Source organism: Topomyia yanbarensis, chromosome 3 (assembly GCF_030247195.1).
Source record: "Topomyia yanbarensis strain Yona2022 chromosome 3, ASM3024719v1, whole genome shotgun sequence".
In the NCBI taxonomy this organism is placed as follows: domain Eukaryota; kingdom Metazoa; phylum Arthropoda; class Insecta; order Diptera; family Culicidae; genus Topomyia; species Topomyia yanbarensis.
In genome coordinates this window covers 422,439,596-422,455,794 of record NC_080672.1, presented here as the reverse complement: position 1 = coordinate 422,455,794, position 16,199 = coordinate 422,439,596, and the positions used below count along the sequence as shown (strand labels likewise).

Genomic DNA, 16,199 nt, shown 5'->3' with positions numbered 1-16,199 from the left:
GCATCATTAATTTATGTTCCCATTTCGTGGAACTTTTTTAATAAAACTTTTTTAAAACTTGAATTTGTCACACTACAGGTTATCGATTTTAATTTAAAAATTCAACAATTATCTCTAGTGAAGAATAGCATGGCTGTGTGTAGTTCTGAAACAGTCGATGGCATTAACGGATTTTAATTTGGCCAATTGCTTGCTCATAAAACTGGCTGCATTTTTAATGTCATCGTGGTCGTGTCTTGTACACAACCCTTAAAATTTTTTTCACAGAGGTTTGGCAGAATATGGCTGGGTTTTCAACCGTTGGGGGTTTTCTATGGTTTTCACCTGATGGAAGCTCGCTGAAGTTTTGCTGGATTTAAGTCTTCGAATTTCGGTGTATACGGACGACAACGTGTCGTGTTGGTTGGAGCATCTCAGCCAAGAATTGATCCACTGGGTTCTTGCTCCCAGGTCGTAAGAGGCGACTTAAAGTAAGAATCCCTAAGTCAAGATCTATCTCCGTGTCGAGGACTGAATGGCTGGTGGGTATAAAATATGCCAGTCGCGAACGGAGCATCATGGGCCTTGCCTTTACTGTGTTAAGCGAATCTAAGTTATGAGTGCCACTATCGTCGGGAAATGAATCTTGAGGATTCGCGAACGAGGGGAAAATTCGGTCTTTTCGCTAGAGCTGATATTTTGAGGGTCTATTGACTAAACGATGCTCATATCAAGGTGATTAGCATAGGTGGAAAAAAAAAATTTCAAAAAAATGCGCTAGATAAACTGTGCGATAAAATACTTTTGAAAAGCAAATAACACTTTTGATTATCAGTGGAATTATAGAGAGCAGTACATTGTGTTTTCTGATTGTGTGACACGTGAATCATGAACCGGTGTCCTCGTTGTTGCTAATATCCAACTGATTTTTTCCAAGATGACAATCGTGATAGTCAAATGATCAACGGTTTCACGACAAAACCTTTTAGATATCCATTCACAAGTCTGTTGAGCTGCATAAGCTGTGGTAATAGGCAGATCCCGTATCATACTAGCGTCAGAATCAACGGCTAACTCTTCTGATTGATCTCCTGGGAGCTGAAATCAAGTTATCGATATAATAAATTACTTCTGTGAAAATACATGAGAAATTTTAAATAGTTTGTGACTTTATCTACTATGTAGTTAGAATTTTTCTCTTAGCGGCATGTTAGAAAAAGTTTGTTTTTATTTTCTTCTTCGTAACCAAGGGTTGCAATAGTAACTAAAGAAACAACGATAACAGGTTCATCAGTGCAGCTGGTTTCTTGCATTTTCTACCCAAATATCAAATTTGACAGTACCAGTTACCTGAATCACTGAGGGGTAGTCAGATTTGCGATACAGTTTTGGAATGGCAGTGTCCAGTCGTGTCGTTGGTGCAATGCTGCCCCAACCCCACCTAGAAAAACTCATAACTCGCAATTGGTCCGGGGGATGGGATGTCCCTGCTGCCCCCTAATGTGAGACCGTGAATCTACACCTGCAACTGAGGTATAATCAGAAATTCTTCATCTACAGATGTATTCTTACAAGTTAACCACCACGCTTCAGATCTGGAACGTAGTCACCTCTCGTCACACGCCGAGAAGAATAAGGCCGATTAACTATAGGTTTGTTCCAGTACCAGGAGAAACTGGAAGTACTCCGGAGCAAACAGGGAGAAAAACGTTCCTGTATTATCTTCTTCCCTTTTTCTTCTTTTGGTAGCAAACCGGAGTGAAAAGGAGCAAGAATTTTTTGCTCCGGAGCAACAGGGAGTAACTTCCGTGTACTGGAACAAACCTTATATTTTTACTTCCGATCTAACCAAGTGTACAATTAATAATGAAACATTTTCTTACTATCTGGCAACGCCTCCTGTGATCAAGTCTGCTATAATCGGAATCTCAGCCATAATTTAAATATTTTGTTTTAAATTCTCATAGCATACTAATTTCTAACAGGAGTACAACTAACCTGAAGAAGCTTGAGAGAAAATTGAGGTAGGCGTTTAGACAAGCGGGGTTACGCCATACATAGATTCACACACACTGATGAAAGGGGTACTATGCGAAATGTAGGTGACAGAGAGGTTGAAGTGTCGATCAAAGATTAAGCCACCAGTACATCAGCAATACAATCAGCTATTATTCTATACACCCGAAATTTTTGGGCATGATTTTTTTTTCTCAGAATATCAGCCCGATTTTCATCTCCCTACGACGATTTCTTTCAAAGGCACAACAATACAACTATTTGTCAAGCTATATCGATAACATATACATAGACTACTACTTTATTTATATTATTTATCATCATCGATGTACGCAAAAAAGAACTAACATTAAATTGAGTGCGTATCATTTACAGAGTTTACTTTTGAGATTCCCATCAATCGACGGTGGTCATGCTGTTACGACCGACTATCGCAGTCAGCTGGCCGTTCCGACACCATCCAGCGGAACGTCTGCTGCTGACCCAATGGTAGCAGCAGCTGTCGAAGCAGTACCGATGGGCTGGTCTGCCTTCTCGTGACAGTGAACCTTATAAATGTGTTTGTTCAAATTGTTACTCTGATTGAACCGCTTCTCGCAAACCGTACACTGATAGGGCTTAAGCCCCTGATGAATGCGCAAGTGGGTGTTGAGGTTGTTCTTCTGGTTAAACAATCGGTCGCATATGTAGCACTTGTACGGTTTCTCGCCAGTGTGGGTTCGTACGTGTGTCTTCAGATTGTTTGACTGAATGAATTGTTTGCCACAGTAAGGGCAGTTGAACGGTTTCGGGGAGGAATGCACCAGTGAATGACGAGCGAATTCTTCGTCATTCTGGAACGAACGCGAGCAGAAGGAACATTTGAAGGGGTCTTGGAAGATGTGAGTTTTCATGTGAGTTTTCAGATTGTTCGACTGGGTGAAAGTTTTTAGACAGATCTGACACTTGTGTGGTTTAACCTGATTGTGCTGTTTCATGTGATCCGTCAGTTCGTCGTTGTTGACGAACACCTTGTTACACACGGTACAAATGTTTGGCTTAAGATCTGCATAGCAAATCCGTACGTGATTGGATAGTTCCGTCGGATGCTGAAACTGAACCCGACAGACTTTACAAACGAGCGAGTGGGTTCGCATATGTGTGGTCAGATTGTTTTTCTGGTTGAACCGTTTCTCACAAATGGCACACGCGTAGGGTCGTTCGTTCGTGTGGGTCCTTACGTGTGTCTTTAGATTGTTGGACTGGCTGAAGTTTTTATTGCAGATATCGCATTTGAAAGGTTTCTGTCCAGAGTGCACTTTCATGTGTGTAGAAAGATTGTTAGATTGAATGAAACCTTTTCCGCAAATGGTACAAACGTACGGTTTCTGAGTGCTATGCTCGCGCAGATGCACGGCCAATAGTGCAGCGGTTTGAAATTTGCTATGGCACACAATACAGTCGATCGGTTTTCCATCGTTTTCCTCTACTACCTCTGGTTCCTTGGGTGGTTGTACAGGAGCCGCACCAGCCGAATTAGACTGATACCATGCTCGATATCGGGATTCGTTTTCATGAATCTTCATATGAGCATGAAACTGTTCAGCGGAACTAAAAACCTTCTGACAAATTTGACACACCTGGCCGGAGCTGGTGACGATCTGAAAACCCTGCAGCACGGTACCCGGGTAGTTCGGTGGTGCTACCAGATGAAACGATTGCGGTTCCGTTTTGATCGTATGTGCGGGAGTAATCTGTCCATTGTAGTTCATCGTACCGCGATACTCTTGCTCGTGTGAATTTAGATGCAACGACAGAGCGGACACATTCTCGAAACACTTGAGACAAAGCTGACACTGATATTGCGGGGTAAGTTGCTTAACGCTCGATTCCAAACTGCTTGCCACTACGGTCGATGACGGGCCAGCGGACACACTTTTGCCAAGCATGGTTGGCAGTGAATTTACCACAGTAGCTACTGTTGTTTCGTTTGATCGGTTATTCACTATGGATGTTGTGGATGGTGCCGGATAGAGTGGAGGCGGTACCATCGGCAGCGGTTGATTTCGGTTTCGGTCACTTTCCGGTGTTTCACCATATTTTCCCAACATTGTTGATAATCTGAAATTATTGATAGGTGGTGTTGTCGAAGGGTGTAAATTTTCTATGTTCGGGTTAAACTAAGAATTTTAAAACCAAACATTATCTTACCAGCAACCGAAATTCAATTCCTGATTTACTGTATGAAAGTAGTGTCGCACAGCGGGTGAATCTGAACAATTACATCGAAATTTAATAGCAAGTTTTCAAGAATTTTATGCTTTTGTTATTCTGCTGCTGTTGTTCTTATTCTGCCAAAATGGCACTACGGACTTTGACAGCTAGCAAGTCTAGCTTGTCGGAGTTCGGGAAAGACCATCAAGATAAGGGTTTGTGCGCATATCACGTATCAAAATGATACTGGTAATGGAACGATCTGAAAAGCGGAACGCATTCCGGGAAGTGTAGCGAAAGCGTGCGTACGGTTTAAAAATGTGGGCAGAGCGGTTATAGCTTTTTGCTGAGTTTTTTTTACGATTCAGGGCCAATGATTGTTGGGATAAAGATCGTTTTAGAGCGAGAATAAAGAGGAGTTGATCTCGAAAAGGAGATTCTTGCGGAAGTTAAATTTTTTGTACTGTTTGCCGAAAGCTGAAAGACCATTTTTTGGTCATAGTGCGATACCCGAAAGACGGGTCACTTTCGGCTTGTTCTGTTCAATTTAAACGGAGATTTCCCTGTTCAAGGCGGTGATTTGAAAGTTTGTTCTTAGACGAGAAAAAGCCATGTTGAAAAATCGATCCTATCGATCTAGAAAAAGTAGACGCAAATAAGAAAAAGACAATAAAATGGCAGGATCAGCAAAAGGTGGATTACGTTCAAAGTCCTTATATAGGAAGGTCCTAGCATGCGTCAAAACGAAAACTCTCTGTGCTCGTATATGTGACAGTTTCTAAGGGCGAATGGTAGCGTCTACGTCATCAATACCACGTTTTATAGGCTGTCTCTGCTCACCACCACTAACAATTTTGACGCATGCTAGGACCTTGTTTGGAGGGACTTTGGATTACGTTGAAAAAAATCCTGCGAGTACAGTGCGCACACGCTCACAATCAACAAACAACTTACAGAAAAAAATCAAATGACCACTACGAACAAAAATGTGACCAAAGGTATTAAATCACAGCCGATGTATCCGGTCTGTTTATCCGAAGTTGCATACATTAAGCCAATGACTTTGAAAAGGAGATTCCTAGGCACCTAGTAGATATGGGTAAGCTCCTATATGAGGTAGGATTTTAAAAAAAATGCAAGGAAATAACGAAAGTGGGAAAATTCAGATACAAATTGGAACTGGACAAAAGAGAAGATTTTACTGAACTACAGAAAACACCTCTGGACAACAAAAATTTAGGTGTAGTTCTCCCGGCGTCGCATAGAGAGATGTTACGTTTCGTACCAAATGTACCCGTAGGATTTGGAGAAGACAAATTGAAAAAATACACAGGGAAGGGGGTTCCTGTACTAAAAGTAGAACGTATAAAGAAGAAATGGAAAACCGGAGAATTGGTTGAAACGCTCCATTGGCAAATCATTGGCTGCAGCTTCCGACCACAGCTTGTAAAGAAAAAGATGTCAAAATTATTCAGAAGGTGTAATAAGGAGAGCGGGGATAGACACGTGTGGCACGATCTTCAAGAAGTCCGTCCAGCTTCTTGGCTTCGCCGACGACATTGACATAATGGCACGGAACTTTGAGGCGATGTCGAAAACGTATATCAGTCTGAAAGCTGAAGCCAGCAGGAGTGGACTTGCCATCAACATTACGAAGACAAAATACCTGACAGGAAGAGGTTCTAGAGACGACAATGTGAAACTCCCATCCCGAGTTTGGATTGACGGTGACGAAATCGAGATGGTCGACGAATTCGTGTATTTGGGCTCACTGGTAACCGCCGACATGATACCAGCAGAGAAATTCAGAGACGGATCTTGGCGGGAAATCGTGCCTACTTTGGACTCCGGAGGACGCTCCGGTCGAACAAGAAGTGTATCATCTACAAGACGCTGATTAGACCGGTGGTCTACGGCCACGAGGCCTGGACTATGCTCGTGGAAGACCAACGCGCCCTTGGAGTTTTCGAACGAAAGGTGTAGCGTACCATCTATGGTGGCGTGCAGATGGAAGACGGAACGTGGCGCAGGCGAATGAACCAAGATATGCATTAGCTGCTGGAAGAACCATCCGTCACGCATACCGCAATAATAAGACGTTTACGGTGGGCTGGACACGTAAGAATGTTCGACGACCCGGTGAAGATGGTGCTTGAGGGCGAGCACGGTCGATCGATCAGATAGAGGACGACCTGCGGACCCTTCGAAGACTGCGAGGTTGGCGACAAGCAGCAATGGACCGAGTGGAGTGGAGACGGCTTCTGCATACAGCAAGAGACAACAAGGCTCTAGCCTGAACGGTAAGGTAAGTCAAAATTGCAGAAAGCTACATGAAATCCAAGGCAGCTGCCAAGGAAGCACGCTATGTAAACTTCTAAGAAAATCATGGTGCAGCGACGAAGGATTGTCCTGAGCGGAAAAAGAGCAAAAATAATTCAAACAATGGCAAGGGTCAAACACCTCACGTCACGTATCCGGAAACGGAAAAAGTGTCAACCCAAAATCGGTTTAGCCTCTTGGAAGACGCCGAGGAGTTCCCATCGTTACCTGGCTACGATTCGCAACATTCACACGAAGAGAATACAGGAATCGTATGAGTTTGGAGGAGACCAACGCAAAAAAGGTTCGTTAGAGAACATGTTTTCGAAACAGAGATTTTCTATGTAGACATGCACAGTCTTGGCTCACTCAAATTATCGAACTGCCCAATAAAATGAGGTGCATACTGCATAAACCGCGCAGTGAAATTGAAAAGGATCACCTGTCGATTGATATTTCTTTCGAGCTAAACAAAATAAATAACAGACGAGTATGAACCACGATAGAATAGACAATGATAAAAGTAATGGAGTATAAGAAATTTAAATTGCTGCAACTTAATATAAAAAAGTATACAACCAACGGAAAAAGGGAAGAGTTATATATTACCATGGTAATTAATGATATCAGCGTGGTCATACTACAGGAGATATGGCTAAAGGGAAATGAACCCTTCGCTAAATTAAATTAGTTTGCAAGAGAAAAAACGGATATGGATATGGTGAAGTAACCTTTTTAGTGAGACACAGAAAACCGGCTGCAAGATATGGTACAACCAGAAGCGGTATGGATTAAAATTCATCAGAGCACAGGCTACCACTTCAAGACCCTCAACCTGCGATCAATATATCTACCTCCTGACAGAAGCCTTACGAACGAGATTAAAAAAAAACTGACGAAGTGCTGCCACTTTCTAGACGGGGTCGAAGGAGAAATCTTATTTGGAGGTGACATGAATGCACACCATACATCTTGGATTCCTGAATACCAAGAATACAGTAGAGAAAAGTTCCTAAATAGCTTGATTGAACTATCAAAAAAGGTGTTGATAAACGACGGCTCGGAAACGATGATAGGCGCCCCTGGTGGCAGGGAATCGGCAATTGATTTGACCCTGGCGACACAGGAATTGCTCGGAAAATTAAAGGTATTGATACAGCACTAAAGTGTAAAAGTCGTCAACGAACAGAGACAACACATGAAAAGGGCAGTTTATGGAATTCTATTTCAAAGACAAATTTAAGGAAATAGAAAAGTCTCATGCGAGCCCCGATCCCGAATTGCTGGGGTGCTACGGACAAGAAAAAAAATACTCGGCTCCAGGAGAAAACAGGATCTCTTACACAAAGCTGAAACAATTGAACGACGACATGCGTATAAAATTATGCGAGATACTAAGATCGGTCTTGGTTTCGGAAAAAAATCCCTGAGCTTTGACGCTTAACGGAAGTACACCCCATCCCAAAACAACGGGATGCCATGGATCGGCCAAATTCTAGGAGACCAATTGCACTACTGAATGTGGAAATTAAGCAAATTAACGCAGTGATTAAAAATCGTTTAACGGAAATAGATGATATCAAAAGTTTGATTCCCAGTTTGTCCTTCGGTTTTAGAAAAAATGTGGCGGCGTTTTTGGATGTGCAAATGGCATATGACTCGGTGAACACCGGTCTTCCGTTGACGAAATTGGCAAGAATGGGAATACTGGAAAAAATAGTATCCTGGTTGTATAAGTACCTGAGAAGTCACGTATTGCTATTAACGACGGAGAGTGCAAGGGTACAGATGGAGGTTAGTGATGGCTTGCCCCAAGGATGTCCACTATCTCTGACATTGTTTAATTTATATTCGGCGAACATGCACGAGATATCGGACGACGAATGTGAACCAATACAGTTTGCGGATGATTTTGCGGTTATTGAGAAAGGATATACAGTCGAAGAAGCTACCGAAAAATTAAATGCAATCCTCCCAAGATTAGTTACCAGATTAGAAGAACTACAGCTATAGCTTAGCGTTGAGAAGTCCGCAGTCGTGCCATTTACAGGGAAAAAATTATCATCTACGAATAAACATACAAGGAAGGCGTATTGAAGTAACAAACACTCATCTGGGCTATAATACATTATAAAGATCGTTGCGACATCGTAAGCACATAAAGGCAGTTCGACAGAAAGCTAGCGAGAAGCTGGGTTTCATCAAAATGCTCGGAAAAAGATCAGGAAATGCAATCCCAGAAACCCCAATAAAAATAGGCAACGCCTTGATTAGGAGTCGTTTGGAGTATCCTAGTTGAGCTCAGCCGGAAATGAACCGGAATTCTGGCTGGTTTCAGTTCGTATTCCGGCTCCAGTGACACAATCGATTCTAGTTAGAATCGGTTGTGTCACTGGAGCCGGAATACGAACTGGAACCATCCAGAATTCCAGTTCATTTCCGGCTGAACTTTACTGGGATGGTGCATCCATCTATGGAAATGCGGCAAAAAGTAAAGTAGAGAAACACCAAGTGGTACAAAACGCCTCTATTAGAAGTGCGATGGGATATTTGGGAAGCACGCCTGTGCAGTTGATGCTTGCGGACGTTAGACAGCCACCAATGCGCCAAGGAATTGAAACACTCACAAAGAGAGCTGATCCGGAGCACCTTCTTCAAAACCCCAATAGCGAATATTGTAATAACCCTGTAAAAGGAACTGCCAAATGGATCTTACCTAACGGAATTTGTGGAAAAGAATATGGACCTGTTGTATCAAGTCCATCCTTCAAAACGAGACGTGAATCTGCAGAAAAGGATGCCGTATTTCGGAACAATAGACACGAAGCAGGTGGTTCGAGGAAAATTGGGAGGAAATAGCCAAAAAAAGAAAACACTATAGCAGTACTGTGTGGCAACAACTGTTTAAAGACACTGAACAAACGAGATATGCGGGATACCATAAATTTTTCACTGATGCATCAAAGTAGCCGTCAGGGATCGCTACTGCAGTTTATGACGAAACGGAGGACAAAACGATTACAGAGAAAATAAACGGAAATTTTACAATCACAACGCAGAAATACTGGCAATACAACAAGCGATAGAGTACTTTAGCAGGAAAAAGTACAAGAAAGCAGTTATTTTCACGGACTGGAGAATCACGTGTGAAATTTTAACCGACTGAAAAAGCTTGCAGGACAATTATAATGCTTGGCAGATATACAGAGCACGAGAAGATCATACATCAGAATACGATGGATTCTTAATCATCAGGAGATCCATAGTAATGAAGTGGCGGATAAAGCAGCAGTCCAACGAACAGAAAAGCACTACACTATAGCATAGTGCTTTCGCATAGGCCCGCTAAGCCAAGACAAGTTTCGGCTTCACTGTGTCTTATCGGCATAAACAGAACTTCTGCTCGGACCGGACATCACGTTTGACCAGTCGTTCGATTGAAACAATGAGTTTTTAGTTTTAGGGATTTGCGTCAAGCCGGCGCTAATCTATTCCGACAAATCATCCGGTTTCTGATGAGACGAAGTCGAAACGCACCCATGTAATGTAACAGAAAAGCAATCGTTCTATAACGGAATAACGATGCAAGACGCAATGCTTGTAAATCGAGATGAGGTATGGCAAGAGTGCACCAAGGACTATAAAACGATATCAACCCAAAAAGGAAAATAGCATTACATAATAGCTGAAGAACCACCATGAAAAAGCTGGTTTAAAAACTTAACACTAAACGCCAGACAGATTAAAACGCTAACGTAGATAAGAAGTGGTCATACACTAACCAATGAAAGGGAAGCGCTATGGAGTTTAGAAACTGACAACAAGTGTGACAGATGCGATGAGGTCGAGGACCTGGAACATGTACTATATGACTGCGCAAAATACTCCTGTTATTGGTTACGTCTTGTGTCGGATTCGGGGGGAATGTTTTTCTTCCAATGAAGTCTGCTTTGTTAAAGCACACTTGCGTTTATTGGAACATTTTTGTCTTGATGCTTTTACCGACGAGGGGTTTAACGCAATTTTCAAGCGCCATTACCATCGGTTTGTACTCCAGAAGATCCGCGAATAACAACAAATTAATCCATTTCTCGGAGGTCTCAAATCCTACGCCACGAACTATTCAATTTGAAACTTAAAGGTTCCAGCAACAGAATGATCTTCGCATGAGCTCTTCTGCATTTTATTTCGCCAATTGCTGGTATCGTTCCGTCTGCCTTCTGTGTAGGCTTTACGTCCAAATACGTCTCGACAGCGAGCTTCCAGATTGACCAATTTTCTTGACCTCTCAAACGTTCGGTCAATGGTAGTTTTATTTTAAACTAGTAATAAAACAGGTAGTGAAATTTTTCGATGATGTTTTTGTGTTATGTGAATTCTAAGAGCTCTCTCGCATACAGACCCCATGTTTCGGTCCGTGAATACATGGAGACAGTAGCGCTTTGCTCCCTCTAGTAGTTAAAATCTCTTTTCTACCAACAGATGATAGATCCGTAAGTTTTATTCCCAGAATATATTAGGAATTTGTCACGGGTTAATGTATGATTCTAGGTTGATTGTTCTTCTCGAGTTACTCAAGCGGATGCTTAAAATATCTGGATATCCTTTTAACATTCTGTATGGTTTCCTTATAGTTATAGTACATTATTGGTGTAGAGCGGGTCTGATCAGCATTTCTGCCTTACCCAAAAATGAGTGCCCTCCTCAACCCAAGCTTAACCATCCGGAAGTCGCGCTTATGGCCCACTGAACGAGCAGCCACTGGCGCCCTAAGACGATTTCGGTACTAGCGCGACTGACGGAGGGTTAAACTGCAACGGATTAGCGCATGGGCTCCATTAAAGACGCTGAATCCCTCTGGATAAAGACTCGCCATCTCTATCTTATTATTTATCAGTAAGTGTCATTCCAATCAAGCACGAGACCTGTCAAACGCCCTCATTCCGAAAAATCGCTTCGAATCCTTCTGGAACGAGGGCCATTGACAGGTCTCGTGCTCGATTGGAATGGTACTGACAGATAAATGGTAAACAAACGATTGACGTGTCGAGTCTTTAACCAGAGGGATTCAGCATCGTTTGGCTCCATATAAACCAACCTTTTTCAATGTAAATAAATTCATTTGGTAGCATTGTTATTATTATTGGTGTTTACGCATTCTTACCTTTCCATTTCCATAATTTACCTTGAGACTATCAATGTGTCGATCTTTTTTCCTTGATATTAGGCTTTTAGTTATCCCGTTTGTTTTCAATGTTTTCCACGGATTCTGTTATTGTAAATTATAGAACTTCCTGTCTAGATTTCGTCATTTGGATTTCACTTTCTGCTTTCTCAGTAAGGTACGAGGGGATTAAGATATTTGATATTACTTTAATCACCTGTTATGTCGACGAGCTTTACCAGTCACGGACCAGTTGGTGATTCTCCTTCGTCTCTTCGTCTGAGGAGTTATAGGTTTAACGTGTTATGAATATGTTATGTTATATTTTCTTTGTTGGTTCATTTTCCCTTAATAAGCTCCTAGTAGGACCGCCCATTTTATGAATTATTCCGCTTTTTCTCAACCTTTGTACTCTACTTTGCGTTTTTTCTGTTTGTTTCATTACGTTCAGGAGTCCCAGTCGCCTTTCTTTAAATTTTTCCAATGTGCATTTTTCCAAGGAGAAAAAAAAACTTAAACGATATAGAGAAAGATATAAGGGTTAAATTAATGGATAGTTAGATATATATTGGCCACTCAGTTTGCGGGACGGATCTGAAGCGGAAACATGGTTAATCAGCTTTGATGATATATTCACTAACTTGGATACTATTTGATAAAGTCATGGGTGCATTTCGACTTCGTCTCATGAGTAACCGACACAAACTTATTATCGGAATAGATTAGCGCCGGCTTGACGCTAAATCCCAAAATGGAAACACTGTATGTTTCCAATCAAACGACTGGTCAAGCGTGATGTCCCGTTAGACTAGAAGTTCTGTTAAGTTGATGAGATACAGCGAAACTTGTCTTGTCTTAGCAGGCCAATGCGAAAGCACTATGCTATATTCCTCCCTAAGGAGGAAATATGGGGTAAACACCAATCTTTCTCCCAAATTCCGCCAATAAGTTAGCGTCGGTTTCTGATGAGACTAAGTCGAAACGCACCCATGACTTTATTAAGTTAGGATTTGTGCCTTTCACGTACAAAGAGTGGTTTCACCAAAACATTTTCACCTTTGGAAAAAGATTGGTGTTTACCCCATTTTTCCTCCTTAGGGAGGAATTTATTAGCATACTATTATTTGACGCTTTTAACTGTGTTATACTTCAAACAGTCCCCGAGAAGACCAGTAACTTTGTTATATCGTACATGTTTCCATTTAATAATCTTTGGTTAGTCCAAATACAAATATGTATTTAGTTAATCATTGACAGTGATTGCTATCGGCTCAGGTACCTTTGTGCTTTAGTCATTTACTGGCTCACAGTGTGCATCGACCAATCTGGTACAACGCACCCATTACCTGAGCCAGGGGTCAGATCAGGAGCTTGCCGAACATTCACAACAAAAAGAAAGGAACGTAGTTTGGCCAGAACGGACTGTCACCATAATAAGACATTTTATATTGTATACGATTCAACGATATTATTGCAAGTATCAAAGCTGACTAGAAAAAGCCGAATGGTAATAAAATTACGATTTCTATATACTACGTATTTTAACACTGATTGCTCTTCCAGTACCCTCAATTATCCTTGGTTTGACTAATTAACTCTAGAACGTTAGCCCGTGAGTTCTTCGTTCAGAAAATTACGTCGATCGTAAAAACTGTACATTCAATTCGAATGGATAATCTTCGTCGTATTTACCTTGACGGAAAATTTGCGAATGTTGCCACATTTTGCCTCCGATAAGTTTCGCTTGTATCGTAAACTTACCTAATCCGATGAGGCTGCGAATCGAAGGCAGTGGTGTTCCTGTAAATGATTTACTTGTTAAAAATGATTCAATAGTGGAAAGATATAAAACGCAACTACACACCGTCATCCTTCACATAAGCTACTTGAATAGAGGCCTCTTCGTACGTTTGTGTCCGGAATGTAAGTCGAATATCCTTAACTACTAATCCTTGAATGGAGAAATCAAACTTCCAACTAATCGACGCCTGCTCTGTTCCCTCCTGCCTTGCAAGATAGACCATTTTCCAGTCGTGTTCCTCTTTTCGGAATATATTCTCGCTAGTATACTGTCTGCTTTGCCAACTTTTGGAACTCTCGAGTATAACGTCTCCCGCTGGGTTCTTGAGAAACCGCTCGTAGATGTCTTTCGAACAAGAATACCGCAAATTGAACTGTTCAGACCGAATTTCCTGCTCATTCGGAATAAATATATAAAAAACATTCAGCTTTCTCTCCCCACGTTGGAGCCTCCATTCCAAGCTACCCGAACTTCTTCCCTCAAGCTCGGCCTGCGTCGGTACTCGCGTATTCAAAAGCTGCAGACATTCATCCAAAGTTCTCTTTCGCAAATATTTCAGCCTTGCTTCTGAAACATTCTCCCTTCTCTTTGCCCGCAGCTTCAATATCGCCTCCAGCAGTTCCTTCTCCGTACAACTCACTCTTCTCATCTGTACCTTATTGTGCTCGTTCGAATATCTCCAGGTAACATCCTGGATGTCCTCATGGGAAAACGCAAACACATAGCATATTTCCTTTTTCCAACCGTGTTCATACATCAACGGCGAATCGATAGCGTTTTCACATGGGTCCACGTGAATCCAACGGCGTTTCCGAGCGGAATATACCTCGGTCCAAACGTGATCACCAGTTGAAAAAACAAACCGAGCTTCGTAACCCAAAGCCCGGCAGAGGAATGTAAAACAGTTTGCCCACTCTCCGCAGCGTCCACAGCGAGTGTGCAGTAGCTTCTCTACGTCGTTATAACTTGAAGGAAAAAATGTGATTGAAATGATCCCTATAAAATTATTAAATACCTACCGGAAGAACCTTCTCAACTGGTTGCAGCATTTGTAAACTTCAACTCTTACGCCATCCTGTAAAAGATTATCTACCAGCTCAGTCTTTTCGTTGCCACAAGTAGAACATGGCATCGCATTTATCCAGCGAAAAAAGTCCGATTTAAACCAGCTAACCAGTTCCTCAAGTATCAAATCCTCCATCAAGGGCTCTTCGTCGTCAAACGTTCCCGATTTTATCATTTTCTGTACCCGTCGTAACTTTTCCTTAGCCCTTATCCGAAGCATCTCCAGAGGAATTATATCTCTTCCGCTCTGCAGCAGTTCGTCATCGTCGTATTGCATGACCTGATCCGATAGAACCTCTAGCTGTTGAAGCAGTCCATTGTTGGAACTTATTACCTTTGGAAAAGCTATTCTTTTACGGAATGATTTTCCAGCCCGTATCACCGGTTTTGAATTAGTTTTTTCTATCTCCAGTTGAGGTAAGACTTTTGTTGTAGTCGGTGCGAACGTTACTGCCGAAGTTGAAGGGGGATTTTTTATAAGCTCCTTTCGTTCGCAGATAAAATCTCGGTACTTGCGTAGCTTTGCAATAACTACTGTTGCTGGCAGTGTGAGGGTGCCATTGGCTTCCACGTAACCAATTTCAAGCATTAGATCCCGCATTCCATCCACTGCCATTAGTTTCTCCTTAATCGTTTTATTTTCCAGCCGAACCGTGCGATATTTAGCATTCTGTGGTTCCCTGATGATGTTGTCCAGCAGTCGCAAAAGTGTCTCGGTTCCGATCACGTAACCTTCCTTATTGTTAGATCGCTCCATAGCTAGAACCAATGATTCGTTGAGAGTAGTCATTGTAGTAGTACTTGAATAGTACTATATGAATAAAAATTATAATTAATTCAAAGATTTTCTAAAACAACACTAAATCTGAAATTTGTTCAAAAAGCGAACTGATGACGATGATAACACGGAAATGACTAAGCAGCAAAACGAGCAAAACAAAACCCGAAAAATCGCATGTACTGTCAGTCACGTCCAGTGTTCCCAATTTTTTTCGAAATATTTTGAACACAATTTGTGAATATGTAAATTTTCAAATATTAATGAAGTCTGTTTGTATTGACCGTGCCACTTCTAGTTTTCCGATCTGTACATTTTATATCCTTGCTACCCCTTGAGTACTATGGCTCTAAATTTTTATGCAAATGAAAATTTATAAACATTTCTTTTTCGGCGAAGTCATCAGAATCGAAGCGTATATTAAATTTATGCTTTTGTTTGTGTTTGCCATACAACGATTTTAAAAAGTTTAGTCAAAATTCTAATTATTCGACACATCACAAACATTATTTTTGTTTTTCTTATCCATCGATGGAGCAATTTTGAGTGACCCCTCGAGATGCAAACAAGTCGACGAACTCCGACAAAACAGTCACCATCGTCAGGGACGTCACCACTGTTCAAGATGAAAATAGTAGGTGATAACATTTGTGGTTTCTGATGAGAGTAATGTTTTCTCGCTAGCGACAATAATCATAAACGCAGCGAAATTTCAAATGATTAAACTAAAGTCGCTGAATCCTTCTAGATAAAGACTCGCTATCTCTATCGTTTATTTACCATTTATCTGTCAGTGTCATTCATTGCAACTCAGTAACAAAGGACAATCATATTGACCTTAACGTCCGTATAAATAAATACCATTCCAGAAATCTTCGGAACCA

The 16,199-nt window shown here is 41.5% G+C and overlaps 2 protein-coding genes and 1 long non-coding RNA gene across 3 annotated transcripts; all 3 read right to left on the bottom strand.

Annotated features, from left to right (window-relative positions):
* Positions 1-541: 541 nt before the first annotated feature.
* LOC131693776 (uncharacterized) lies at positions 542-1,797 on the bottom strand. Its single transcript, XR_009306326.1, has 3 exons — positions 1,560-1,797; positions 1,330-1,501; positions 542-1,077 (listed from the first exon to the last, which is right to left on the bottom strand). It is a non-coding gene; the product is annotated as an uncharacterized LOC131693776 (long non-coding RNA).
* Positions 1,798-2,271: 474 nt separating this feature from the next.
* On the bottom strand, positions 2,272-4,334 carry LOC131692192 (gastrula zinc finger protein XlCGF57.1-like). Its single transcript, XM_058979098.1, has 2 exons — positions 4,186-4,334; positions 2,272-4,095 (listed from the first exon to the last, which is right to left on the bottom strand). The coding sequence occupies exon 2, from the start codon at positions 4,083-4,085 to the stop codon at positions 2,433-2,435; it is 1,653 nt and encodes a 550-aa protein (XP_058835081.1). The 5' UTR covers positions 4,086-4,095; positions 4,186-4,334; the 3' UTR covers positions 2,272-2,432.
* Positions 4,335-13,102: 8,768 nt separating this feature from the next.
* On the bottom strand, positions 13,103-15,438 carry LOC131691410 (peptide-N(4)-(N-acetyl-beta-glucosaminyl)asparagine amidase). Its single transcript, XM_058977775.1, has 3 exons — positions 14,492-15,438; positions 13,536-14,437; positions 13,103-13,471 (listed from the first exon to the last, which is right to left on the bottom strand). Exons 1-3 carry the CDS (start codon positions 15,325-15,327, stop codon positions 13,305-13,307), a joined length of 1,905 nt encoding a protein of 634 aa, XP_058833758.1. The 5' UTR covers positions 15,328-15,438; the 3' UTR covers positions 13,103-13,304.
* Between the last annotated feature and the right edge of the window lie 761 nt (positions 15,439-16,199).

Coding starts and splice junctions, on each gene's coding strand:
- LOC131691410 (XM_058977775.1), bottom strand. CDS start 15,327: ATGACTACTCTCAACGAATCATTGGTTCTAGCTATGGAGCGATCTAAC. Junction 14,438..14,491: donor CAGTTGAGAAGGTTCTTCCG/GTAGGTATTTAA, acceptor TTTTCCTTCAAG/TTATAACGACGTAGAGAAGC. Junction 13,472..13,535: donor AGCTTATGTGAAGGATGACG/GTGTGTAGTTGC, acceptor AATCATTTACAG/GAACACCACTGCCTTCGATT.
- LOC131692192 (XM_058979098.1), bottom strand. CDS start 4,085: ATGTTGGGAAAATATGGTGAAACACCGGAAAGTGACCGAAACCGAAAT.